The sequence below is a fragment of the Ambystoma mexicanum genome, chromosome 5q (genome assembly GCF_040938575.1).
Source record: "Ambystoma mexicanum isolate Mex_15411 chromosome 5q, UKY_AmexF1_1, whole genome shotgun sequence".
Classification (NCBI taxonomy): domain Eukaryota; kingdom Metazoa; phylum Chordata; class Amphibia; order Caudata; family Ambystomatidae; genus Ambystoma; species Ambystoma mexicanum.
Window position 1 is genome coordinate 595,917,540 of NC_090933.1, and position 16,359 is coordinate 595,933,898.

General features: G+C 44.7%; 1 protein-coding gene across 1 annotated transcript in view; it reads right to left on the reverse strand.

The window, feature by feature from the left end:
- LOC138497532 (kinesin-like protein KIF20A) overlaps window positions 1-16,359 on the reverse strand; it is a 1,316,984-nt gene that overhangs the window by 1,000,298 nt on the left and 300,327 nt on the right. Inside the window, exons 4-5 of the mRNA XM_069621067.1 lie at window positions 14,739-14,877; window positions 14,428-14,612 (exon numbers count right to left, since the gene is read on the reverse strand). Coding sequence (XP_069477168.1) covers window positions 14,428-14,612; window positions 14,739-14,877 — 324 coding nt within the window. The remainder of the gene's footprint in view (window positions 1-14,427; window positions 14,613-14,738; window positions 14,878-16,359) is intronic.

Sequence of the window (16,359 nt, forward strand, 5' to 3'; positions counted from 1 at the left end):
GGATCAGGAATCATTTGCCTTTCCTCGGCCACCTGGGAGGAGACTTTAGGTAGGGTTTTTGTGAGAACTCAGGAATCATCGCATTGCACATATCAATGAAGGTAACGCATGTTGATTGGGGGATAAAACTGTGCTGTAACCCTTATCACGTTTAACAGTGGCAAAACTCATACTAATAAAGAGGAAATGGGTTCATGCCTCCCACATCTTGGTCCAGCTCTACTGTCATCCTCTAGAGTCTTGTGTCCTTTTTAAAGTGGCTTGCATAATCTACAAAGCTATCACTCTCTGAAGTCAATCTGTCTTACCGAGAAGCTGCTGATCTCTGATGCTCTCCTTTGACTGATGTGGTGAGATTTGAGATTCTGAAGGCAAGGAAGGAAAACATGACAGACAAGCCCTTTCCCATTGTCTGGAATTCTTTTCCAGTAGCCCTACACCTTAATCCATCCCTGCTGACATTTTAGATTTCTTTTGGGTCTGGCTACTATCATCCTCAATTCTGCCGGTTACCATCGGATATATAGCACAATGTTCTTAACTAAGACTTGGTCCACAGCTCCCCACCTGTGCACAAGCCCCAGACCTTGGAGGCCTCCCCATGTGTGGGAGATGACTCCCATTTTCATACCTTCCATGGAGAAGCATGGGCTATCGTGAGAGAGGGGACCAGTGACTTTGAATTTCGCTTTTCTGGCTGATTTCCCATACTCATGTGGCACATCATTCCTCACCTTTACTCCCAGGGCTATAAAAGAGGGACAGCGGGGACTCAAATATGAGCTTTCGCTTACTGGGGTAATCCATCAAAAAGTATTGAAGGACAGAGAACTTGCTCCATCTGTACTTGGATAGAAGCCCCCTGAAGGCTTCTAGGGCGTATCGAACAACAAAGAATACAACATTTTGGTTTTCTGGGGATTCCCCTCAGAGTGTACCACTATACGTGCACTTTTATAATTTGCACATAATAGCTGAATACGAGCTAGTAAACCAACTATGGATTGCATAATTACTTCTATTCACAGGAGGGTGAGGGTGCCCATTTTCTCAAATGTACCTTATAGTTTGACCATCCCATTCCCTTACCCTCCGTTACCAAAAGAATTCAACTTTATACAATAGCTACTCTTGGACTAGGCCACTCTTGCTTCATGCTTAACAGTCCCAGAATTAGAAACCAGGAATTCATAAAGAGGTGCAATGTGTAGATATGCCCAGGCAAAAAAGCCACCCAACTTCCAGGATTGCTCCAGCACATTATTGAAGCTCCTCACTCATACAACACTGCAATAACTTTCAATATTCCAAATCTGCCTTGGAAACACAATCCAGTTACCTCAACCTTATGATGTATCCTCCACTCACCATTTATTTGGTCCACCTTTTTGGACTGACATGCACCTATTATACAACAAAATATTCTTCCCCCGCTGCATTCCTCTCGCCCTTTGTAACATTGATTTCCTGCTATATCCATCCTCTTATGTTATCATCTTAGCCAGTGCTGGGCTTCCTCTTATAAACTGCAGCCTGGAAGTTGCAGCCTTGGTTCACTTCAAACGAAATCATTGAACAAAGTTCCAACAAGCAGGCATAAATTACAGGAAAAACCTAGTCTTGAGTAGTACTATTAACACCTCACCTCTGCTTACCCAGATGTTGTCAACACAGTAATTCTACGTGAATGTTAGCATGTCCCACCTATGATTAGAAATGTGAGTGTTAGCATGTGCCACACCTAGGTGGAATCCTACACATTAGCGTGCGTCGCATCTATACATGACCGTGGATATCATCATGGGCCGCACTTAGATGATATTGTGAATGATAGCATGGGCCACACTTGATTGGAATGACCAGAGTCGCATCTAGATGGGATTGTGGATGGTGGCAGGTGCCACACCTGGATTGAGCTGTGGATGTCGGTGTGTGCTGCGCCATGATTGAGATGTGAATCTTGGCATGTGTCAAACTTGGATAGAAATGTGAATGGTAGCTATAACAATTAACCAATCCACTAACAATTTTACCCCTCTGCATACACCTCTCAAACTCTAACCAAACACAACCCAAAGCCTATAAAAACAATCCGCACAAACTTCACTACCCTGCAACAACAAAACAAACCACACAAACTCTCACAACAGTACATGACGGATACCGAGCGCAAAACACCCCAAGTCCAGCCAACAGAGTTACCGGGTTGAGACTGCCAACAGCACATCACTGCTCTTTCGCACTTTTCCAGCTCATCCCCACTAACTCACCCCACCACTCTGCTTTTCTTTTCAGAGCCGCCAGGGGACCACTCCGGTTGATAGTGCGCGGTACAAATATCCTTTAACATTAACATTTTGCTAAACGATAGATATATATATATATATATATATATATATATGTATATACACACACACACACACACTTAGGTATGTTTCCCTACTCAGCTGATGCAATTTATCAGTGTTAGGCTGCCCTCTGCAGCCCAAATGGCAAAGTGGATCCACTTCAAAAACAGCTACCATTTTAAGAAACAGAATGAGTATAGTTCTACGTGGTCACCTACACTGCACTGACCGATATTGACCTTTAAAATATGCTAGAACAGTATATGTTACACCAGGAACAGCTAGCATTTATGAAATGCTCAATGTATAGTTAACTAGTGCATACATTGGGTTGTCAGACACATGAGTCTTGTGCCTTCTTTTTATGCTCTATGGTAAGGATTAGCGTGTTAAAAGGAGCAGCTGTGCTCTGGACATACTAGCATACAACTCTATGCTAGATTAAATCACAATAATGTCTTCATAATCCAGTACATGAGCTCCATAGTAATTTTATATAGATATGACATATGACATTTATAACATGCCTATACACAAGTGTTTCAAGGCGTGACGAGGCAAGGAAGGGGGAACAAAGGGAAGGAAGACAGACAATGATCCTACTAGGCCAGGTGACATTCAGATCGCGCAAGTGCATGGGAGGGGGGGAAAAGGGGAAAAGTGCAGGGGCGGGAAGGGGAGGAGACAGTGCAGTACATGGGAAGATAGAATAATTAACAATAGTACAATGGTAAAGTACGGCCTGCAGGTGGCAAGTGCAAGGGTAAAGGGAAGTGCATAGACCTACATTAGTTAAATACTTTTAATTTATTACACCCTATTGTTTCAAAAGATATATCTACAAATACAAGTATTCACAATTAGTGTGCCTTTTGGCTTTTTGAACTCTTGCTTCACAAAGCCCAGTGATCGAAACCCACGGCCATGCAGTCGGCCTTTTTGGTTTGTATTTCACAATAATTATGTGGTCGATGTTTTGAGCTTAAAATAATTATACAACACGTGTACTTACGATACACATTGTGAAGCAACAGGGTTTAAAAAGCCAAAAGGCTCACTCTTTGCATATACTTGTATCTGGAGATATGCCTTGTAAGCACCAGGGTGTAATCAATAAAAATAATTGTACGCATTATAGGTCTATAACATTATGAGTGAGCGCATGAACTGGATTATGAAGACATTACTCTATGTATAGTACAGTAAGTATATAAAGGCAGAGTTGCAGATTCAGGTGCTAATTTGATAGCCTAGGTGAACTGAGACGAGGCCAATCGGGTAGTTCCACCAACTGTCAAAATTGACAAATTCAACCCCCCCAGGCCACCAAAGTTATTTTCCTTTTATTTTGTGCAGCTCTGCCAATATATATATATATATTTTAACTGAAGAACACATTTCAACCAATTTGGAATATTTGACAAGTGCAGTGCACATTTTTGCAAAAGATGGGACCTTCTTTTTTCATGAGTAAGTGATCATTGTAGTATTTGTACATTATGTATTTAGGTGCATTTTTGGAGTGTTCTTTCAATAGTTGCCGCTTTGGCGAAGAGTATACCCCTGCATGCCGTCATCAATGTCCCAGATAATCTGTACTTCCAAAGAGTAATGCCCCAGCTCCAAATGCAGACAAAAGGTACGTGAAGGGTGTGTGGGTTTAATAGGACTATGACCAATCGTATTAGGGAGATCAACCAAGGTGAGAGAGGTTCACATGCGCTCATTCACACCTAGTAGCTGGAGGGTTGATGGACCGGAGGCTAAAACAGGTGTCAAGAAAGTCAACAGGCCCAGGAGCTGTAGTATCTATCCTCCTCATTGATAATATAGTTTAGTTAATGTTAATGGAATGTTATGGTTAGCACACGTTTCAAGAAATATTGATTTGGTGAGTGACAAAACACGTTTATAGCTATACTGGATATTCATAATAACAAGGGTGCAGTGAGGCTTAACATTAAAACACTTCCAAATTTAAAACTAACATGCATAGTTTGATCAGCAATTCCAGTAACTGCAACTCCTCCTTGGTATTCCGTAATCGCAGCCACTTGGTAGGTGAAACCTATCATACCCCAGGAGCCACCCACATTTTCATTTCAAGCATGTGCGGGAGTTGGCGGGGGGGAGTAAGCTGATCGAATCTGCTGTGAATCAAGGTGACCATGCGGTTAGGTTTGCACCCAAGTACCAGGCGGAAATTACCGTAATTATTCACCATCCCTAAATTCAAAAAGGCCCTGCATGGCTTGAGCACATCCACATAATGCATAAAGTTTTCAAGGTGACTGCTGGCATAACCATGCTCGGTTTGCAGGTGCTTTCTACTTTCACTCGTGTCGCCAACAATGAAAATCAAGTTGCACTTCAAGTAGAGATACATAGAGAAACCAGGTGGTGTCTCACCCGCTAGCCCCCGCGGATCTCCCTCAGGTGGCCAGTCATGGCCATCGCCTTTGGATCCAGACCCTGGAGGTGGACCAGTATGGGAGGATCACCTGGGTGAGGGCTCCTCAAGGAGTGGGACACCGGATGGTGAGATGCAGTTTCCCTCTAACCTGTAACGCCTTTATCCCATCCTACCCAATGGGATATTTAGAAACTCTACCCCTCTGCCCTTTTTCCTGCATGAACACTTTTACTCAGACAGCCCGCTCTGGGAGAAAACAGACTCACACCCGAGCCGTGAACCTGACAAATCTCATTACTATCGTCAGACGAGGTCAGGCAATTATTGACAATTACTCACGCCTGCCTTCCATTACACTTCCCCACACAAATAAAAGGCGGAGCACGAGAGCACACTCTGAGCAAAGCAAAACACACAAAGGTGCAGCATTTTTTTGTTGGCAGCTGAACGAAGGGAGAAAGACTGAGGCACGAGATGGTTCATGAAAGGGGCCTTGTTGGCAGGAAGCCATTACTTTAAAGAAACCTTCAAGGCAGAAAGCATAAAACCAGGAAACCAGGCTGAAGAATCTTGAATTGTGTGTCAGAGATACTAAGGGTCCTCCCACATTACTGACCAAGGTGGGGAGGAGCAGCAGACGCTGTGGTATCGTCCTTGGCTCCAAGAACAAAGAAGCGACAGAGAACAACACAGCCAGTGAGTTGGGGAGACCGATGCCAGACCGGTCTGTGTTGGTCAAGGTAGAAAGCAGCAACATTGTAAAAAGAGCGCTGGAATGAACATTGTTAAATGTGTTTAATGAGACGTGACTGAAGCTAAATTAATGTTGAAATATTCAACAACAAAAGGAAAGATCCCATACCATTGACAGAGTGGTCCGGCACTCTGAATGTGCTCAGTTGAAGGTCTCTGGTGGTATCCGAACAAGAGAAGGAAAGTAGAAGATTGGTGTGAAGTGTAAATTGTGTGAAGTGAATCGAAGTGGTCCTGCAACAGTTTAAGCAAAAACCATTGCACATTCGAAAGTCTGATTTAGGTATTAAAAAGGGATCTGAGCCCAGCCAAGGGGATACATGGTCTGAGCCCAAAGGAGGGAGACCAAATTGTGAACATTGTAGAAAGGGGTTGCGACTCCGGACGAGGGGACCCGTGGTTTGAACCCGAAAGAGGGAGACCAGTCTTGAATTTGAGAAAGTGAAAACCCTGACAAAGGAAAGGAACTTCTGTGTTTTGTTTGTTACATCAGGCCCTCTGCAACACCAGACTCATTGTGAGAGAGACTTTGGGTTGAACAGTTACCTTGTGGCCAAGAAGCCAGAGTGTGTGCGAAGTCAGCACGTGCTGCCTTGCCCCATACTGGAAATGTGGGGAAGGGAAGCCAACTGCTCAACTATCCTAACATTTCATTTCTTGAACACTTTTCTTTTGCATACATTGTTATCCCACACTATTTTGCATTTAGAAGAATCGGTAATCTGTTTATTACTATAGGCCCTTTTACTTTGACAGACTCCACTAGGACTGTGTTATTATTTGATGGCCGTAGCTTGCTCCCATCTTTAGACAGGTTTAGCTAGACATTCTACCAACCCATTGACGTTCAATAAACACCCTTGAACTGTGATCCCTTGTGTCCATCTTCACTGTTTGATACCATGCCTTCCTTACAATACCCTTAAGAACTGGCAAGAAAATCCTTATTGAAATAGGTCTATATGGGACTATGCGGTTACCAGACATTTGGTCGAAAAAAATTGGTCGACCAGACAAATGGTCGAACCAATTTGGTCGAAAACCAAATGGTCGAATTTTTTATTTTTACCCCTTTTTTTTGGGGGGGGGGCCCCCCTCCAACCCCTTTTTTTTTCTAAAAACCCATTTTTGTAAAAAACGAAAACCCGAAAAATAAATATATAATTTAAAAAAAATGCGACCATTTGGTTTTCAACCAAATTGCGTCGACCAAATGTCATTCGACCAGTTTTAGGTCGACCAAATGTCTGGACACCGGACTATGCAATACACTATACAGAGGAATATGCATTCAAGTAGAACTCAGACAATTAAACACTCACAAAATCAATTTTGAAGAACAAGTTACTTACCAACTGGTAACATTCTTTCAATTGGATGTTCCTCCAACGTATTCCACATCTTTGACATGTAATGTTCACAGCTGTGTAGTCTGGAAACTTTCGGCAAAGGGCGTCCAGCGCCGATGGCGTCGGGTCGATGTCCCTCGAAGGCCTCCGTCGAGGGCAATGTCACCGGATGCCATTAATAGGACGCACGGCGCCCGTAGCCTCAGTTTGTTTTTTCCTCCAGAACGTGTGACATGCACATATCCAATGCCAACTTGACTGCATGTAGCTGTCATGATCTCTGCTTCCAAAAGGTCAGGGTTTTCCCAACTCCCTTGGAAGCAGATTCATAACCCAGGTTCCGAGTGCCAACCAGTCCCAATTGGGACCTTTTGGACCCAGTCCTGGCGCCAGTGGCACCAGGCTCAAATATGCCCAGTCCCTGCGCTGGAAGCGCCGGGCTCATAATGCTTGGGTGGACTTACCTGCAGCAGACCATGCTGCTTACTTGCCTGCCAGTTGAGCCTCTGATCCTCTTCTGTTTGGAACTACTTTTCCTGTTGGGTGGGGCAGGAGCCACTCCCTAGGTTCAGAACACTGGAACTCTTCTGGAAAGCAGGAACTCTTTTCTTACCTAGGCGTGGCTGTGGAAGGAGACACCTAAGCACTACAGGAGGCTATTTAAACCACACCCGATGGATGAATCTTGCTTTGCGTTATTCTGCATCCTCTGCAGCAGAACGCTCATTGTGTCTTCTGCATCTGATCCTGGGCCTAAGGAAAAAGGCTTACCATCCTGAATCCAGTCTTCAGCAACACCTATAAAGACAAGAAAGAACAGGTTAGCATTACGGTCTTCAGTGACAGCTCTTCACTTACCTGGGCCATCGGCTGTCACCAACGCCTCGCGCTGCATTCTGAAAGACAAAGGCTTACCTACTCTTTGTGCGCTCCGGAGGTCTTCACACTGCAATCCAGCATCTGAAAGACAAAAGCTTACCAACTCTTCGCACGCTCCGGAGGCCTTTGGCGCTGCATCCCGCATCTGAAAGACAAAACAAGGTGCGTTTAAAGACATTGGGGAACTTTAATACTCACGTGCCATTACTCCTTTCCACATCTAACCCAGTGGGTATTCCGGCACCCTGCAGCCGCTCCGAACTTGTACCTGCAAAATAAAAAGACAGTTAGAGCGCATCGTGAAGCAGGCAACAAGCGCTTACTTACGTGCTTCCAGGCGCTTCTATTCATCACACGGGCTCCATCTTCAACTCACTTCAGCCCGTCATCCACCATCGCCGGAACCCTGCAAAACAAGAGACATCATTACTAAAGACTTTAAAGACATTAGAATTACTCGAAACTTACCGTTCGTGCAGTAAACGACGGACAGCAGTCCTCTGAAGTCAAGAGGCCTGCTCCCCTTATCCAGTGAAGAAACTGGTTACAGCACGCTGCTCCGAGGCAGATGGAGAGCACGGCGTTCACTTACCTAAGACATCTTACCCTTCGAGTCAAACATACAGTGCACAGAGGTCCAGCCCAAAGAGCCAGCCGTGTGTTACACATCACCTTTGAAGAGACGGTATACGCCCAGTCAAGACCGGTGCCTCTACGGGAATCAGGTGAGTGTTACAGAAGCCTTGCGGAAATGTAAGCTGCAATCGCATAGAAAATTCTCCAGAGGGGCAGGCTGGAAGGGCGATGTGGAATACGTTGGAGGAACATCCAATCGAAAGAACGTTACCAGTTGGTAAGTAACTTGTTCTTTAAATGGATTGTGTCCTCCAACGTATACCACATCTTTCACAGACTCCCAAAGCAGTACCAGTAAATGGAGAAGGGAAAGAATTTAGAATACCCAATCAGATGGCAGAATAAAGAAACACCTTACCAAAGGCCATATCTTGACCATGAAGTGCATTAAGGGAGTATTGTTTAACAAAGGTGTGGATAGAAGCCCATGTGGCTGCATCACAAATATTCCGAATAGGAACTCCCCTCTGCAGGGCCATACCTAGTGGAATGAGCTTGCAACCCTTCAGGAGGGTCCTTGCCTGCCAAACGGTAACTTTCAGTAATGGTGAGGATAATCCACCTGGACACGGTCTCTTTTGTAACAGCCTGGCCCAATCGGTGACCAGCATACACCACAAAGAGTTGATCATCCACTCTGACCCTAGACATCCTAGAAATATAAAAGCTCAGAGCTCTCCTTGGGTCCAACCTTTGGAGTCGCTCCTCTTCCTTACCAGGATGAGGAGGAGGATAGAAAGAAGGAAGTACCACTTTCTGGCTCAAATGAAATTCAAACACTACCTCAGGTAGAAAGGATTGACGTACACGCAGTACACCCTATCCTTGTGTAACACAGTAAAGGGTGGCTTAGATGAAAGTGCGTGTAATTCACTCACTCTGCGAGCGGAAGTAACTGCAACCAAAAACACTGTCTTGAAAGACAATAACCTCAAAGGACAAGAGTGCAAAGGTTCAAACGGAGCACCCATAAGGAATTTCAAAACGAAATTCAGATCCCAAACCGACACCTGGAAAGGGGACGACGGGAAAACATTAGTGAGGCCTTTAAGAAATAGTGAAACCAAAGGAATCTTAAAGTAACATTCTTCAGACGAGCGCTTTAATGGTACCCACTTGAAGGCCCCTGTGGGCCAAAAAAAACAGACAAAACCATGGTAATGGAACACTGAAAAGGATCAACACTTTGTCCTCTGCATCAGTCGCAGAACTTACACCAATGGTACAGGGATGTTGTCGCTGGCCGCCCGGCTGAAAGCAACACCTCCATCACGTCATCCGGGAGGTCCCAATCCTTATACCGCAACCTTTCAGATACCAAGCGTTGAGGGTCCTGCCCTCTGGATGGAGAACCTGAAATCCCCACTGTCCGCGCACGCGAGAGAGCGAGAGAGACGATCCGCTCGGTAGGTAAGACGGCGTGGGGCGGCAGATGGACATTTCTAGAAGGTCCGGGTACCACGCTCTCCTGGCCCAATCCAGATCAATGAGGATCATGTGGGATCCGAACCTCCTTAACACTTGAGGAATGACGGGAACTGGAGGAAACTCATCCAGCAGTGGGAATGACCAATCCACCACGAATGCGTCTCCTAAGGCTCCTCTCAGAGGAAATTCCCTTGAGCAGAATCTCTTGCACTTCCGGTTGGCACTGGTGGCAAAGAGAAACACTTGTGGGGTTCCCCAAAGGGTAAATATCTCCAGAAGGACTTCCTGAGCCAACTCCCACTCGTGAGAGATCATGCTCTGCCTGCTCAGAGCAGCCGCCACTGCATTGTCTTCTCCAGCCAGATGAACTGCCGAGAGTGAAATTTCCTGCTGAATTGCCCAGAACCAGAGCTGCATTGCCTCTCTGCACAACGGGAGTGACCCTAGCCCCCCCTTTTTTGTTGAGGTAATGCATGGCCACTGTGTTGTCCCTCATGAACAGGACGCTCCTCCCTCGCACAGACGGCAGAAAAGCATTCAGGGCCAGCCTGATGTCCCTCTGCTCTAACAGGTTAATGTGGAGTTTGGACTGAGACGGAGACCAACGACCACTGGCGGTCAAGTCCTTGGCATGAGCTCCCCATACTTTGAGGGAAGCGTCCGTCACTACAGTCACCTCAGGCCATGGTTGCCAAACGGCTCCCCCTTCATCAGGTTCCCCTCGTTGGCACACCACAGAAGATCCTGGGAGACCGAGAGTGAAATCTGAACAGGATCCGACATCTTGCCCGAGAACTGCGACCAATGAAACTTGAGGACCCATTGCAGGGATCTCATCCGCAGCCTGGCTTCTGGCACCAGATAAATGCAGGATGCCATGAGGCCAAGCAACCTTATGAATTCGAAAGCCGGGAGATTCTGGACATGTTGACACTTGTCCACCATCTGCACAATGTGATGAGCCCTTCCCTTTGGAGGCGAGCACTTCGCCAAGGACGTGTCCAACACAGCCCCGATATACTGGAGCTGTTGGGAAGGTGTCAGATGTGACTTCTTGAAATTGAGGGAGAAGCCCAGCTTGTGGAGGCAGCAACAAGTGAGACTGAGGTGAGCCAATGCTTGCTCGAGAGAGCGCGCACAGATCAGCCAGTCGTCCAGGTGGGAGTAAACGTGAATCCCCCCCCATGCTGCCACCACCACCATTAGCTTGGTGAAGGCCCTCGGGTGGAGGTCAATCCGAATGGCAGGACCCGAAACTGAAAGTGCGAGTCACCAGCCGCAAACCTCAGTTACTTTCTGTGTTTGGGATGAATCAACACATACAAGTAAGCATCCTGTAGGTCCAGAGACACTAACCGATCCTGAATTTGAAGGGCCTGGAGGACTTGAGAAAGAGTAACCATCTTGAACTTGTCCTTGCTGAGAAGTTTGTTCAACCAACGTAAATCCAGGATGGGTCTCAATCCTCAGTCTTTCTTTGGAATCAAAAAAATATGGGGACTACCAACCCTTCTTTCTCTCCGCTACAGGCACCAGTTCTATAGCGCCTTTCTCTAGCAGCATCAAGATTTCCTGCACAAGAAGCGGATATGGACGATTCAAAGAAATTCCCCAGTGTATTGTCCTGAGGCCGCTTGAGGAAGGGGAAGGCAGTAGCGGTGGGCTATTATATCCAGAACCCACGCATCCGAAGAAATGGCTCATCATTCTTCTAGATGCTGAGACAGCCTGCCCCCAACCGGCGAACCATGGGACATGGCCTCAAGACTGTTTTGGAGTAGCTGCAGCAGCGCCTGAAGGCAACAAGGCAGCTGCTTGTTAATCGTTTAGAGACTGCATGACAGAATTCAACCTCACCCGGGGCGAAATGTTAGCCTACAAAGGAATTGGGTTCAATGTGATTTATATGAAAGAGAGCACCGTTTTAATTGCTGGTTCTTGAGTCCGCTTCCTAAACAGGAATGTTCTCAGCTGTATATAAATGACAGATGGAGAGCGACCGACCTAGCTGCTGCCTGCCTGAAGCTAAATGGTTGAGTGACTTACAGAAGGAGTTTACAGAGGTGAATTTGGGATATTTTCTGAGCACATACCTGCCTTTCGGAAGCAGTGGAGCACTTTACAAGTTATAGGGAGAAGGACATGGTGGGGGGAGCAGAGATACAAGGAATCTCAGAGCTAACAGAGAAGCAAAGCGATTTGGCAGCAAGGGATCTACAAGTAATGAGATGAGCAAAAGGGGGTGGGTGTTAGGACATCACCCAGTCTGGTGGAGGATATGTGGGGCAAGGTGTTAGGTAGGATCCATTCCTTGAAGAGGAATTGGCAAAAGGTCTACTCATCTATTTAACACTCATGAAAAAGCATAAACTGACCCACACAGATGTGAGGCTTGCTAGAGGGGTATGTGGGCAACTGGAACCCATCTCCATATATGGTGGGATTAGCGGCAAGGCTTACAGCAATCCAGAATCTGGACGACTTCTCCCTTTGAGTTGGTGGTACCAATCAACTCCAAAGTAAGCCACCTGGACACCCATCTCGGAGCTGGTTGAATTTCCTCAGAGTTGCTGCAGCAACCGTATAGCCAGGGAGAGGGACACCAGATTGTGTGCGTTACTTTTAAGCTGCCCTAAAGCTTTTGGAAGATCTTCCGGATTCCCACGAAGTAGGACTGACCAAGCCCGAGCCCCCTCAGCAGAGTGCGAACCATAGAAGTCAGGACAGTCCACTTTGACAGCCAGAAACCGCGCTTATTGCCATTTGCTGTACCGCAAGGAGCTGAAACGCGAAACAGCCACTGAAAGTGAAGTTTGCCAGTTGCCAGTTTTGACAGTCCCAGTGCAGGAGTCGCCCAACATCCTCCCTCTTGTCCCCACGACTGAGCCCCAGGAACAGTGAGATCTAAAGAGCTGCACAGGAACCGAAGTCATCAGCTGCATCTTTTCTTCTTTAGCAAGGTACTGTAAAACAAGTCTAAGAACTTACCTCTTACCGTGGAAGTCCTTGTAACTTCTGCAACTCACAAGTCTAATCAGCTTGTGGCCCTATATTTTATTCTTCTTTTTATCAAAGATTCCTAATAACTTGTGCATAGACTTTTCCAATTACTTACTTGAAGTGCTGCATCCTATACAAAGACTTTTGCCCACCGACTTTGGCTTAGCCTATTTGAATTGAATGACTCTTCTAAGTTCTATCTGAAAGTATTTGCTCTGCTTATGAATATTTGCATTTTCTTGTGTTCTAATAACCCTTGCCTTTTAAACAACTTTGTAAGAGTGTTCTGAATGTCAACAGTAGTATATCAATGTCCCCAGCACCCTTGTCATTGAAGTCACCTGTGGGTGTAGGTTGTGTCTGTGGGCCATCCCAAAAGGGTCTTGTCTGATTCAGAAACTCAGAGCGTACAGTATTGAAGTGTATTTGAATGTTACTAGTATATTGCTCCTTCTAAAGAAGGCTTTAAGACTGACTAAATTAATAATTGCTTATGCAAGAAACCTTGACTGTAAGAGTTTATTTGAATACCTGTGACTGTGAATCTTTGTGTAACTCCACTACAGCTCACATTTCCCCACTTGAGATAAGCCTGGCTCCACAACAGGCTACAAAAACTGTGTAGTACAAGCTTATACCAAATGTTGGGTTGCCTATACCTGTAGTCCTAGTTGTTGGTAGTGTTCCCAGAGGGTATTGCATTCAAACTTTGAATAATAGTATCCAGTTTAAAAATCAAAATGAAAATATGCAGGTTCTAGTTAGCCAATATATGTTGTACTTGTCATGTTCATCTGTGTATGTGCACTATGACCGTTTCTATGCCATTCTGAATGTGTTCAGTGGGAAATAGAGAATTGTTGAATAGCTGTTTGCTGTGCATTGTATGGACAAGTACAAATAAGAGTCACTCTCTATAAAGAGAATATGTGAGACAAAGCACCGGTTTTGCTTTATTAGCATATTATTTGAGTAAGGGAGTATGGTCTCTCACCATATTGTTCGAAAGAGGCATGCAATTGAGTATTTGTCCAGGATGCTAATGTCACAACAAAATAAATATATACATTTTTCCCCACAGGCCAAGATATGATGGCTTAAAAAGCTCAGCCCAATATCATACCTACCAAATGAATTACAAATGAACCATTATATTATCCGATATATATTTCCATATAATGCTCTGAATGGACCGCAATGTTCACACCAATAATATTGCATTTCCACATGAGCTCATTCTGACTTTCATCATAATTTAGCATGCCAACTTTCACAGTGCCTAACCGCTCCCTTCAATGCTAGCTACAGCTATGCTTACCTTGATAATTGTCTTTTCATTCAGTAAATTATAGGTAAGGAAGCGGATGGCATAAAGTTATATAATTACATATGACCAATATGCATTTCAGACAGACTTGAAATTGAGGTTCTAAAGCTCTAAGCATATAACTGCTGCCTGGGATCAAATCAATTACCATCCAGCACATACATGAACACCTGCTAAAACAACCTGGGACCACACAATCCATAAAAACCATTTATGAAGATTTCAATGCCTTTTCCCCTCCTTCATCACTGCCTTGTTCAGTAAGAAAAATAAAAGGTGATGGATGCTACTCGCCTCCTTCAGCGTGGCAAAAACACTTGCTTTCAAGACTTCCTCTTGCTTTACTTGTGCATCAACTAACTTCATTACATGATTACTGAGGAATGGCTTAAAATCCATCTTCAAATAGTGTTTTCCTCTAATGCGATTGAAGAGAACATCAAGCGACCGAGGTAAAATTCCACCATCCTTTGGCGTACCTGAAAGATATTCAATGAAATAAGTAATATCTTAAGTATGGAACATGAAAGAAGAGGACTGCTTAAAGTCAAAGAACATGTGATTGTGTGCTTTAATTATATACAACCAGAACTGGACACTTATACCTTGTATAGTGAATGTTTTTCCAGCATTGGTCACGCCATATGTAAATACTAATCCATTCTTCCCCTCAATAAAGCAATTCACTAGGTCCTTCACTGTACCCTCGAAAAATTCTTCTTGGGAAGTATCCGGTCCAAAGATCTAGAATAGTTCAAATGTTTAAAGTTGTGTTATATTAATAAGTGGCATAAGAATTAAAGGACATGCTATGTCACAATGACAAACAAGCATAGTAAAATCCAAAAACTGAGTATGCAAACTAAAGACCAACATCTATAGGAGACAATTAGCCCACAATATTAGAAAATGGTGTTGCACACTTAATATAGCAGCTTAGTTTTCCTCCAATATACGGTTTTATATTTTCTCACCATTCAGACATCTGTCTATACAGTAAAGACATTGAAAAATCCATACAACGCTTGTGTTGTACAGGATTAAGATTGTATGCAACTGTTCACCTTGCCAGTACCATTGTCCATCAGCCAGTAATAGGCAAACTGCCTTGCCCAAGAGTAAATATTTCTCAGAATGTACAGTGCGTTGCCAGCTCAGGTAACCTATGCCACCGCACTCGACTTCAAAACATGCCTCTTGTGGTCTTGATCCAATGCAGTGCTGACCCATGCAAAAATACATTGACCAAGCTTGAACTTTCAGTCGCACAACGCCCCCGGACCTCTTTGGAATCTATTATAGACGCAAAATTGGAGACACCTGCTCATTCCTTCCTGTACTGAAAAACAATGGTAAGTATGAGGGTTATCTACCTAATGCATTATTGGACCAGTCAGTATGCTGCTGTCCTTCATTAGTTGATTAACCACATTGAGGCATGCTCTTTGCAAAGTCCTGCAATGAAGTCCTGCAATAATGACTGACCAGCCAAAAAGATGAGCCTGACGCCCTTGGATTTTGGTCCCAGTACCTTTGTTAAACCCCAAAGTCTCCTCCCTGAATCTCACCTCTCTGAACAATCACAACACACGAGTCAGCGGTTCTGTGATACTACATCACGATGGGCATGAAACATAACAGCATGATTGACTGCACTACTGCCTGAATCCCATTGCTTTAAAAAAAACCTTAAGCCCCCACACTGTGGACTGGATGATCAATAGCGTGCCTCCGAACACCTGGTGCTGCAGATCAAGTTATATTCTTTAACTACATGAGTGGTCTTACAAGATTTGTATCTTCACCATAGTAGCCAGACCAGGGTTATAGGCAGACCAGAGCTCAGTAGTAAGGCTCTGCATCACCATCCTTGGGAGAAGCTGCTTATCAGTTTTTTGTTCAAATATTGGATCACGCGGCCTTCAGATTATACATCGGGCTGCATCACACCAGAGGACTCGTCAGATCCTGTAGGAAGTTGAACAACGTCTTGCTGTAGTTATTTACAACTATAATATTGTCAGACACTTGAGGTACCCTTTTCTGGGCTACAATAGCCTCTTTTTCTTGGTGAGCTGCCATGCACACATTTCATTCTCCTGCTCATCCTAATTTTTTTATTTTTTATAAAATTGTTTTTTATAACGCACCTAATACCATAACAGAGTTTGGATTCTAAGCACAGATCCGGGATTCGAACCTCTGTTGCTCTGCGTGGTCTTGTTG